At 40.5% G+C, this 12,677-nt stretch overlaps 1 protein-coding gene across 1 annotated transcript in view; it reads right to left on the reverse strand.

Moving 5' to 3' along the window:
- LOC115413488 (microtubule-associated protein futsch-like) overlaps positions 1-12,677 on the reverse strand; it is an 89,121-nt gene that overhangs the window by 42,225 nt on the left and 34,219 nt on the right. Inside the window, exons 26-31 of the mRNA XM_030126360.1 lie at positions 12,461-12,597; positions 9,658-9,787; positions 9,356-9,529; positions 1,931-9,253; positions 495-644; positions 92-244 (exon numbers count right to left, since the gene is read on the reverse strand). Coding sequence (XP_029982220.1) covers positions 92-244; positions 495-644; positions 1,931-9,253; positions 9,356-9,529; positions 9,658-9,787; positions 12,461-12,597 — 8,067 coding nt within the window. The remainder of the gene's footprint in view (positions 1-91; positions 245-494; positions 645-1,930; positions 9,254-9,355; positions 9,530-9,657; positions 9,788-12,460; positions 12,598-12,677) is intronic.

Here is a 12,677-nt window from a genome sequence, read left to right on the forward strand (position 1 = left end):
AGAGGGACGAGTTTGAACAGACTGTGTCCAGGGACCAGATTCAGAGGTTCTTTATTCCAGATGTTTGGTTGAACTGTGTAACTCATCTCACCTGAGCCTCCTCCACCTGCAGAGCCATGGCCGACGGGCTGAGCGATGCCGGCTGGTTCTTACAGCTCTGGACTCTAGAGTTCAGTTGGGTCAGATGGTCCTCCTGCTCAGTGGTGGATGTGATCAGAACCTCTGGAGCTTCGACAGGTTTACCCTGAAGAGACATCACAGTGAGTCTGAAGTCTTTACAGACAACATGTCATCAGGGTTTATACAGGTTTCAACAAGCTCCATCTGAGACTAGTCGTTAATTTTTTAACTGAAGACATTCTGTCGTTTACAATCCAGACATTTTCACATGGTTTAGCAGACACTGGTTAAGGCCCCTATACACACATTTATTCACGCTATTATGGAAATACTGTAAACACAAGCATACTGCTGACCCTAGGTAATCTTAATACCTCTAAAAGTTGACTGTTGGCTCCGGATCCTGCGAGCAGCTGTATCTCTGAGAATATGTCCTTCATGGCTGATCCTTCCGGTTCCTCCAGGATGAGGTCTTCAGTCTCAGTCGGGATATCAGTTGATTTCAGAACTGCCTGCAGTGGCTCCTATTGTGAACGCAGAGTATTAACTCACACTGAAAAAACTCTGACATACTATTGAACACTGTATGGTGTTTCCCCTGAGCAAAGAAAAGACCTGCGTCATCCAAGACGTCCGACTGGTTTGAAATCTAATTTCGACTCAGGTCTCACGGTGTTTACGTTGTAAAACAATGATTTCACACATGAGGAGGCTTGTATTTCTGTCCCGAGGCAAAGAAACTGCTGGAAACCGGTGAAGTTATGAATGCTACAAGACTATGGACAATTGGTTTTACATGCACTGCTAATAGACGTAGTTATGTATCCAACAGTAAACATTATGTAAAATTATGTTTTCAATGCATGAATTATGTAAAACCTTAACCTATTTCAGATGTAACTCTAAAGAATGTCAGACAAGTGCAAACATAAATACGTACACTCACAACAGAGGATGCAGGTACAGTGTATAACTTCCCTGAGGCCAGAATAGTCTATTTATAAAGTGACCTACTACTGAGTTAAATTAGCACTTTCACTGTAATACAGTGTATTTTAACACAGACAGCTGATTCAACTTGGTTTGACCCTAAACATGTAGCTCTTTAAATAACAGGCTGTAACTCCAATAGTAAATCTGCTGACAATAAAACATGCAAGTCCTGCTGATACAAGTCCAAAAACAAATATATACACTACCCAAAAACAAAGATATACACTACATTCAGACCTAAAAAAAGACACTGACTGTTTACAGAAACTGAAAAATGTCAAATTTCAAATCAACTAGGTCTTTACTCAGGGGCCAGTTTTAAGACGAACATCCACAACCCCTCTGTATCAGATCAGAATGTGTTCCTACACCTGTGTGCTGCATATTTCTATCATTTCTTCCATGTTTCATCTGCAGTTGTTTATTAGTTCATTAATGACGCTGTACTACTGACCTGCATCTTTTCTATTTGCTAATACATTTTAAATAACCTCTTCTTCCTACATGATAGTTTTTCTTTCAGTTTAGGTTCTGGTGAGATCACTGTGGATTTTAGGTTGGAAACATCCCACAACTGTTTTAAGAAGAAAATTACAGACATCTTTTTAATCTCACTTTTAACCAACAGGATATTATAAAGCCCATTTGTTTCTTATATTATTTTTTATCCCTGATGTTTATTTCATTTTACTCCATTTACTTTTTTTAATCAACTAGTGTTACTTTGTTTTATTGTCATACAGTTTTAGTCTTTTCTTCTCTGTATCATTTGTATGAAAGGTTGAACATGAATAAAATAGTTTATATAACGTCTTACTTGTGACAAATCCACACTCTGAAGCCTCTCGTCACCAGTGATGATTGTTGTTGTTGTGATAGTAGTTGTTGTTGTGAGCGGAACGTTTTGTCTCTCCACCTCAGCCATCTTTTCTTCTCCTTGTGCCATCCTCTCCTCGTCCTTCCTCTGCTCACTGTCTTTGAGAACCACACTGGGTTCAGGAGGTTCAGGACCAACTTCTGGTACCGTCGTCCTCTTCATCTCACCTGAAGACCTCTCGGGTTGAGTGTCAGTTGGAGTCGTATCCATACTTTCTTTGGTCTCAAACCTGAGATCCAACCCCGGTTCAGTTTTTGTGGGTTCAGTTTTGTGTTCTGCAGGTCTTTCCTGTGCAGATTCTACAGACCGGATCAGAGTCTCAGTTTGACCTGGTTTCAGTCCATTTTGCTCTGATAAGTTTATTTCTACAAACTCTGTGACACAAACAACAGGAGTAGGATGGACAGAGTCTCTCTGAGCCACTCTGTCTTGCTTCATAGTCCAGGTTTCTTGTTCTTCTGGAGCTCCGTCTTTCTTTTCTGGTACTTTTTTAACCAGGCTGGATGTTTGAACCATAAACGTCATCGGCTCCTCTGAGATGTGTAGATCCTCAGCTTTACCCGTTGGTATACTTTGTTGTAAACTGGTGCTCATCTGGATCTCCACTGTTCCAACAGGTTTCTCAGGTTCATCCAGGCTTTTAGGTGCAACATTGATCTTAGTCTGTTCCATGACAGTCACATCTACAGTGGCTGGTTTGATGGCTGCCTTTTCTGCCTGAACATCAGTAACTTTTTCAAACTGGACACGTATTTGACGCTCATCCGTCTCTGGTGTCTTCATAACTGAGGTTATTTGATGCTCCTTCACACTTTTTTGTGTATCTGGTTGAAGAATGTCATCCTTCTTCAGAGACACATCCTGCACAGATTTAGGAGCTTCATGCACATCACATGTTGATACTTGTGGACTTTGTTTATGGACACCATGCTCTTTCAGTTCTTTGGGTCTCTGTGGTGTGGTCTTCAGCTTAGCGTCAGTGCGAACTGGTGTCAAAGAATCAATGATGGTTTCCTCCAGTTCTACCACTTCTACAACAGCTGCAGACTTCTTCTCTGGTTGGACATCAGAGCTTCTTTGGACATCCACGCCTGGCTTTGGAACTACTCCTGGTACACTTTCCTTTTTCTGAACCATCTCTGTTGGTAGAACACACACTTTTGGCGACTGGTGAATTTTCTCTGTTTGATCAAACTGTTCACTCTTCTCCTTTTCACCAGGATGTTTTTCTTGGACATGATGTTCTTTGACTACTTTAGGTTGTTCCTGTGTGGTTTTCAACTGTACCTGAGTTTCGGTCCGGTTCAGTTTGTCTTTTTCATGTAAACTAATTTGTAAAACATCTGTCTTTGTGTCACTGCTCCCAGGAACTTCTATCTTAATGACTTCCTCTTGTTTAACATCAGCTGACATCATCTCTTTACTCACTGGTACTTTTTTGCTCTGAATACTCGTTTCAACGATATCAGCCTGCGGTTCTTTGACTATCGTGACAAACACATTTTCGTTCTGTTCAGAACTCGTTGGTATGTCTAGCTGTAAAATGCAAACTGCTGGCTTTTCATCCAGGTCCTCGTGTGACATCTCGACATCTGGATTATCTTCAGTGCTCCTCACCTTCAGTTCTTTTTGGCTTGTCTCTGTTGTTTTCACCAGCTTTACCTTAATTTCAGTTTGACTTGGATCTAATAGTTCACTTTCAGATAAACTTATTTCTGTAAATCTTGCTGTTTCGTATGGCTTCAATGCAAAAACAACAGACGTCGGTTCTCTCACTTCTACCTTTACGACCTCTTCAGGAGTTTTCTCAAGCTGAACATCTGTGGAAGACCTATTCCTGCTTTCTGAAGTTGTTTGGTCCATGAACCTTAAGGGTTCGTGTTTGTCTATATCAGTTTGTGTCTTTATTTCAAACACGTGAACTTCAGAGCCTTTGACAATCTTCTCCATCCTCACAGTCTTTTCATCCAGGATCTCAGGTGCATCCTGCATGTTACTTGTTGACACTTCAGCAGGAGGTTTTTCAGCACTAAAATGCTTGCCCTCTTTGGGTTTTTCTTCTGTTTTTAAGAGCTCTAGTTCTCTCATGGTTTGACTTGGTTTCACTATGATCTGTTCAGTTATGCTTACTTCTGCTGCATGTGGTTGCAGAGTTGGAAGACCAGGGACAGTAGGCTGACTGAGGTCATGTTGAGCCTCCTTCTCTGTCTCTGGTTGATCTGTCTTTGTATCTTGTGTCTGGGATATTTGTGCCTCAGGCATATCAAGCACTAGATATCTCTTCTCAATATCATCTGTGACGTCTTTCCATAAATTGTCTATATATTCTCTAATATCTTGTCCACTTGTCGTCTCAGTCGAGACAGGTGGTTGAGTGCTTAAATCTATATCCTTAGACTGGGACAAGGGTTGCTTCGGGGCCTCTTCAGATATGTCTTGAGGTTCCTGTAACTTGTCAGTTCCACCAACTTCAATAGTGGTCTTCTGACCATCTGGAGCAATAGTTTTACTCTCCACTGAAATTAATTTAACATCTGGTTCTGGAGCTGAGGGAATCTCATGACCCTTTGACTTCTTCCTGGCCGGTATAACTTTTGCTTCCTTAACGTCTACAGGTTTAGGTTCTTCTTCCTTAGTCCTCGCAACCTCACTGGTAGCAACTTCTGGTAGAATCTTTGACGCTTTTGACCTTCTCTGGGTTGGTGAAATCTTAATTTCTTTCTCAACAGTGGTTTCCGTTGATGCCGGCTTCTGCTTCTCAGTTTTGTTAACAGTAGTATCCTGTGAAGTTGTAATTGGTTCTTCACTCTTTGACTTCTTCCTGGCTGGTATAGCTTTGGCTTCCTGAACGTCTGCAGGTTTAGCTTTTTCTTCCTTAGACTGCACGACCTCGCTGGTTGCAACTTCCGGGGGAATTTTGGGAGCCTTTGACCTTCTTTGGGCTGGTGAAAGCTTATCTTCTTTCTCAACAGTAGCTGATGGCAGTTTCTTCTCATCCCCAGTTTCCTTACCACTTTTATGGGCTGTGACTTTCTCTGAGGTTGTCGGAGATTCTGTACCTTTTGATTTTCTTCTGGTTGGTACTTGCTTTGTACCATCCGCTACAGCACTTTCAGTTTTAGACCTTGCACTTTGAGGTTCTTTCTTTATCTGTGCTGCCTCCTTGTTGACTGCTTCAACCAATCCAGGGGTCTGTATATGCACCATCTCACTACTCATCTGAGGGTGAGATTCAGAAACCTCTACAAAGGTGTCAGGAATGTCCAAAATGACTGTGGCCACTTTCTTTACGTCAGCCTCATGGAGGTCATCAGTGCCACTGACCTGGACAGTGGTCTTCTGACCTTGTGGAGCAGTAGTTTCACTCTCCTCTGTTGGTTTCACAGCCATTGCTTTAACATCTGGTTCTGGAGCTGAAGGAATCTCATGACCCTTAGACTTTTTCCTGGCTGGTATAACTTTTGCTTCCTTAACATCTGTGATTTTACTTTCCTCTTCTTTACTCCGTGCAACCTCACTGGTACCAACTTCTGGAGGAATCATTGCCTTTGACCTCTGGGTTGGTGAAACCTTACTTTCTTTCACAACAGTAGTCTCTGTTGATGGCAGCTTCTGCTTATCTTCAGTTTCCTTAGCGGTAGTGATGTGGGCAGCAGCATCCTGTGAAACTGTGGTTGGTTCTTCACTCTTTGACTTCTTCCTGGCTGGAACGACTTTGGCTTCTTTGTCCTTAGTCCTTGCAACCTCACTGGTAGCAACATCTGGGGGAATCTTGGGAGCCTTTGACCTTCTCTGGGCTGGGGACATCTTATCTTCTTTTTCAACACTAGTTTTTGTTGATGGCAGCTTCTTCTCATCCCCAGTTTCCTTTCCAGTTTTATGAGCTGCAACTTTCTCTGAAGTTGTGGGAGGGTCCATATCCTTTGATTTTCTTCTGATTGGTGTTTGTTTTGTATCATCCACTAAAGAACTTTCAGTTTCAGACCTTGAGCTGACAGGTTCTTTCTTCATCTGTGCTGCTTCCTTGTCGACTGCTTGGACCAATCCAGAGGGTTGAATATGCACCATCTCACTACTCATTTGAGGATGAGTACAGGAAACCTGTGCAAAGGTCTCAGGAATGTCCAAAATGACTGTGGCCACTTTCTTTTCATGACACTCCTGGAGGTCATCAGCGCCAGTGGCCTGGACAGTGGTCTTCTGAAACACTGGAGCAATAGTTTGATTCTCTGTTGGCTTCACAGGTGTTGTTTTAATGTCTGGTTCTGGAGCTGAGGGAATCTCATGACCCTTAGACTTCTTCCTGGCCGGTACAACTTTTACTTCCTGAACGTCTGCAGGTTTAGCTTCCTCTTCCTTAGTCCTTGCAGTCTCACTGGTTGCAACTTCAGAGGGAATCTTGGGAGCCTTTGACCTTCTCTGGGCTGGTGAAAGCTTATCTACCTTCTCAACAGTAGTTGATGGCAGTTTCTTCTCATCCCCAGTTTCCTTACCACTTTTATGGGCTGTGACTTTCTCTGAGGTTGTCGGAGATTCTGTACCTTTTGATTTTCTTCTGGTTGGTATTTGCTTTGTACCATCCACTACAGCACTTTCAGTTTCAGACCTTGCACTTTGAGGTTTGTTCTTCATCTGTGCTGCCTCCTTGTTGACTGATTCAACCAATGCAGGGGACTGTATATCCACCATCTCACTACTCATCTGAGGGTGAGTATCAGAAACCTGTATAAAGGTCTCAGAAACATCCAAAATGACTGTGGCCACTTTCTTTTCTTGAATCTCTTGGACGGTATCAATACTACCACTTTTGAAAGTGCTTTCCTCCTCTACTGTCCGTGATGGATCTCTGTCATCTATGAACTTCTCTGCAACCTTTTTAGCACCACGTTCAGGTGCAGGCAGTGTTTTGGAATCAAAGGAAGATTTCAGGTCCTTTGACTTTCTTTTAGTTGGTGAGAGATTTCCTTTTTCAGTTGGTGATGTGACCTTTGTCTCTTCCAGCTCCTTCTTAGAAAGTTCTGGGGAAATCTTTGGGCGATCTTTTGACTTTCTTTTGGTTGGCGAAACATTTCCTTTATCCGTTGGTGATGTGACCACCTCTGGAGTGGCAGGGCTTACCTTTTTCTCTACCTCTGGAGATGGTTTCAGCCCTTTAGACTGTCTTATGTTTGGTGAAAGCTTCCTTGTTTCAGAAACAGTCATTTTAGTTGGTGATGTAACTACACCTGGAGTGGATGAAGTCTTCTGACTATCAGGCTTTTCCTTGGTCTCTATCAGCTCCTTCTTAGAGATTCCTGGAGATTCTTTGGATTGACTCTTTGACATTCTTTTGGTTGGTGAAAGCTGACCGTTCTCACCAACAGTACTTTTGGTCAGTGATGTGGGCATATCTGGAGCTGAAGCTGGTTTCTGACCTGGTTGGTCTTTGGTCTCCGGTGGGTGTGTAGTGGCAGGTTCAGGTAAAGATTCCAGATTCTTTGGTTTTCCTTTTGTTGGTGAAACTCGACCTTTTTCCACTGCTGTAGTTTCAGCCTCTGAGGCTTTTCCTGCTTTAACATCCTTCAGATCCTTTGCCTCATCAACTGTGAAAATGTCAAGACTTTTTGATTTTCGAACAGGTGGTTTGAGTTTTGTCACTTCTGAAACTACAGACTCAGACTCTTTCAAGACCATTTGCACCTCCTTGGTAGGAAGTTCAGGGGAAAGTTTCAGACCCTTGGACTTCCTTTTGGTTGGCGACAGCTTACCTTTTTCTACAACAGGACTCTCACTTGGCCCAGCAGTTTGAACATGAGTAACAGGCTCTGAAGGTGTGGGAGGCTCTCCAGTCTTTGATTTTCTTCTGGTTGGTACAAGTTTTATTTCTTCAGTTTGGTTACTGGCAGATGATGTTTGTTTTTCAGGTTTGTCTTGTCTTTGTGCTGTCTCCGTTTCAGTGTGTTCTGGAGGATGTTCTGTACTCTTTGACTTTCTCTTTGGTGGTAGTAACTTACTTTGCTCAGACTGTTCTTTTATGATCTCTTGGGCTGAAGGATACACTGAAGCTGAGGAAACCCCAGGTATGTCCAAAACGAGCATAGCCACCTTCTTTTCCTCAGTCTCCTGGAGGTCATCAGCACCACCGACCTGGACAATGGTCTTCTGCCCATCTGGAGCGGTAGTTTTACTCTCCTCTGTTGCCTTTACAGCAGCTGTTTTAACATCTGACTCTGGAGCTAAGGGAATCTCATGACTCTTTGACTTCTTCCTGGCTGGTATAACTTTGGCTTCCTTAACATCTGCAGGTTTAGTTTCGTCTTCCTTAGTTCTTACAACCTCACTCGTAGAAACTTCTGGGGGAATCTTTGAAGCTTTTGACCTTCTCTGGGTCTCTGTTGATGCCGGCTTCTGCTTATCCTTAGTTTCCTGAACAGTAGCGATGTAGGCAGCAGTCTCCTGTGAAGTTGTGGTTGGTTCTTCACTCTTCGACTTCTTCCTGGTTGGTATTACCTTTGCATCACCATTAATAGAACCTGGGCTTCCAGGTTTCTGACTCTCAGGTTCTTTTTTCATCTGTGCAGCTTCCACATTGGCTTGTTTCGGAGGAATTTTGGGACTTTTTGGCTTTCGTGTTGGCGGCAAAATCTCATACTGTTCCAAAACGGTAGTTGTCTCCGAAACAGCAGTGATTGGCTGAGGTTCATGTAGAATAATGGTTGATATACGCTTTGTTTCTTCCACAGCAGTAGTTTCTGGTTGGGTAAAGCCAGACTCTAGGTTTACAGGCTCGACCTTCATCTGTTTAGTTTCTGTGTCAGTGGTTGGACCCTTGGACTTTCTCCTGGATGGTACAGGGGTTTCTTTGCTAACGGGTGCAGTCTGCTCAGTGACTTCCTTACTTTCAACGGCAGCAGGCTTAATCTGTTCAGGGGATATAGGTTCAGCTGTGACGTCTAGTTTAATGCTTTTAACCTCTGCTTCTTGAGAAGTAGAAGTAGGCTCTGAGGAACATGGGGGACTCTGGGATTTCCTTTTTGTTGGTTCCATTAAGGTTTGCTCCAGACCTGCAACCACAGCTTCAGTCTGCATCGCCTCAGTCAAATCTGCCAATTCATCTTTGATTTTAGTAGATTTCTCTGTTGAGGGGCTACTTGTTGACACATTTATTTGAGGTTTTTTCTCAGGTAAACGTTTGTTTCTTCTTGGAGGCGCCACCACAGGAGTCTCCATGACGACGTCTGAGGGCTGACTAGCTAATGGCATGTGTTTACGCTGCTCAAGTTCCTTAAAGGAAAGAACAAAAAGAAATCATATTGGGGTTTCTCAAAAATGAGAAAACTGAAGGAATGACTAGTTAAAAAAAAATCAATAACTTCATTAAAATACCTCTAAGTTCTTGTGGAGACATTTCTTCTGGGTTTCTGCTTCTCCAAATGTCTCTGAACTTTCCTTCTTCAATTTCTCAAACAACTCTGGCCTCAGACATTCAGATAAAAACTGCTGGTGTGAAAGTGCCTCCTGCAGGTCGACTCGCAACTTCTCACCTTCCTCTAATGTCTCCTGAAACCAAGAAGACGAAATGTAGAATTGGTCCAAAATAAATTCTAATGGTCATGACTTTGAAGGACAGCCAAAGATTACTGAAGCAAAGTTTCTATATGAGTTCATAAATAATATAAAATGGAGACCTGTAAAGAATCTCTGGAGTCCGGTTGTTTCCTGTGGTTCCAGTTCTGTAAACTGTGCAGAGACTCCGTCAGGCAGCGGGTGGTGTTTGAAGAACAGGTTTCCTGATGCTCATTCAGCCTGGACTTCAGACTGTGGAGACAATTAGTCAACATTTACTGTCAACGTAAAATGTTTCACACTAGAAGAAATAGGTTTGGAACAAGACAAATGTTTTGGTAAATAAGTGCAAACCATAAGAATAACAACCAATTATTCTGTCACAACTAAACTTCTTTTTGTTTCGTTTCTCTTTTCAACTCTTCTTATTTTGTAATGTCTAATTCAGATACATATTTATATGTTATTACATGTGTTAACTTACAGTCCTGTGTAAAAGTCCTAATATAACATGCTCCTGAAGGATTCTGTTGGGTCTCTGTAAACTTAATCTGATTCTGATTTGAATTGATAAAGCACTTTGTGACTCTGTCTGTGAAAAGTGCTCTATAAATAAAACTTACTTTACTTACTTACTTACTTTTAGGAAAAGGGGGTGGAATTAAATAAGTGTTTTCTTCTTCCTTTTCCTTTTTGGATGTGTAAATAACACTACAATTGTATTATTTATTTTATATAACAGGAAGTTTCCTTCTTTGTTACTGTTGTTTTCTCTTGATAATTTGCTTCTGGTGTTTTCTTTGTTGGTGGTGGTATTGTAATATTTATATGCTGGAAATAAATAAAACATTCATTTAACAATATGTTTGATGGTTTAGTAAACTTCTAATGACCACACATGCATTTGTCTCGGTATTTAGATCCAATCTGACAAATGTGAAATATGTACAGCAGAAAAAAACAAAGGTTTCATCCAAAAAACAGCTTCTATAAACCAAAGTGGTCTTATTTAGTGTGACCTCCATTTGCACTTGAATTGAATTGAAAAATCTTTAATGTCTCCGAACCCTTTTCTTCAGACAATATGAGATTTATGGTATTAATAATAATGGATTAGATTTCTATAACATTTTTCTAGGCACCCAAAGCGCTTTACATTACTGACCCATTATTCATTCACTCTGATATTTAACACCAGGTTTGATTCAACTCAAGTCAGATGTTTCTAATTGTTTGTGCTGCTTCTTGTCATGGGGTCAGAGGTCACATTAAATAGTGACTTTAACTTTTACAACACATTTAGTTCAGTTTTGTTATGTGTCTTTTAAGGCTGGGCACAGTACTGTTCATATAGCGGAGTTGTTCATGAAGCTTAGTATAACATGTGTTCCATCTTTATCTATATCAGGTTATAAATAAAACAGAACTCACTGATGGAGCAGAATGACCCAGTGAGGCTTGTTGTTGGCATGTAGCAATTATTAAAAGGCAGAAACCAGCTGAGGATTTGTTCTGAAATCTATTAGAGGGGCAGGTTGTGTACAGGTACCACGGAGCATCATCTTTTTCATGAAAATATACAGTTGGGGAAAAAAACACCAATTCACGGTTGGAGAGAAACTAGTTACATGAGACGGTGTTATGTAATTAAACTTTAAAATAAATGTAGGTCAAGGTCAAGGTTTATTTATTTATATAGCACATTTAAAAACAGACACTACTGCCCCAAAGTACTGTACGTACTCATGAAACAGAATATAAGTAAAAGACAAAAAATAGAATAAAACAATACTGACATGTGGTTCATGTGCTAAAATATAAGCATTATATTTTATCTGTGTATCAGTGTATTTATTAGTTAATACAGATGTTGCTGGAGCTCTCTGTTAATAAAATGAATGGAGCAGGCCAGTGTGTGCTCAAAACTAGCAAGGAGGCACTCAATGTAGCTTGAGCTATGAGTTAACTCTATTGTTATTTTGTATTTTTATGTATTTATTTGAAATATCCAGCATGTCATGAAATTTAGAAAAAGATGAAAAAGATCTGTGGGATGGGGTTGGTTAGGGTTAAGGGGCTATAAAATATGCAGGTGTTTTGTGTTATTTTTCTTTTGTCTTTTATTGTTTTAAGTATGACTGTCAATTGTAATGATACACTTATGTATGTGTATACACGTGTACATGTGGTTTTACGGATACATATTATTATTTATTTTTGTGAGTTATATCTTGATTAATATCTCGGCACATGTATGTGTGTATGTTTAAATGTCTTGTCTGTAGTGACAGACATATATAGATTTGCATTATATGAGCATTATCTGTAGTTAATTTACAATTTTTAATCAAAATGGTGAATAAACGTTGTTACCTCTGAATATATTACTTTCAGCAAAAAACTCATATGTAGAATAGAACTCTAATTATAGATTAACTGATTTTACACAATTTTACACCATGAATTTACCATTTTTCAATACTAATGAATTTATTTTCTATTATCTAGGGCGGATGTGCACAGGTGTGCGTATGTACTTGGGTTTGTTCTTTGTAAATGTTGAAAAATGAAATAAAAACTATTTCATAATAATGATTACAGATGATGCAGATGGGCGCAGCCAAAGGGAAGGAGTTACTTTTACAGCTTCATCTGATTTGAAAGTGATTTTGACATTTGTTTCTAACCGGTTCTTGTTTTAATTTGCACAACAGGTTGTTTGTTAAACCATCATCATCAACAACAAATATGACTGTTTACCATCATCATTACTGTGATGAAGTTCACCACACTCCTATTAAAAAAAAAGTTTTGGTATTTTACAAAGTGAGCAGTTGTCAGATTAAATATGAACTATTTTGGCTTTAGAGTCTAAATTTTCCAGCTCTATTAGAGCTATGACAACATGTGTGACTGAAGTCGTACCTGTTGTGTTGCTGGTTCAAAGAATTCACCACAGTCATAATTTCTGCCGGCAGCTCATCTGATGCAGGAGCAGATTTCACTTCATGAGACAGATCTTGAACTTTGACCCTCAGGCCTTCCAGTGACTTCTCACAGTTCTAACAAGAACAGATGCATTACAGGTTTTACATTTATAAGTTCACGCATAATAACTCCTAATAACTCATCCTTGTGTGAA

This window comes from Sphaeramia orbicularis, chromosome 22 (genome assembly GCF_902148855.1).
Source record: "Sphaeramia orbicularis chromosome 22, fSphaOr1.1, whole genome shotgun sequence".
Classification (NCBI taxonomy): Eukaryota; Metazoa; Chordata; class Actinopteri; order Kurtiformes; family Apogonidae; genus Sphaeramia; species Sphaeramia orbicularis.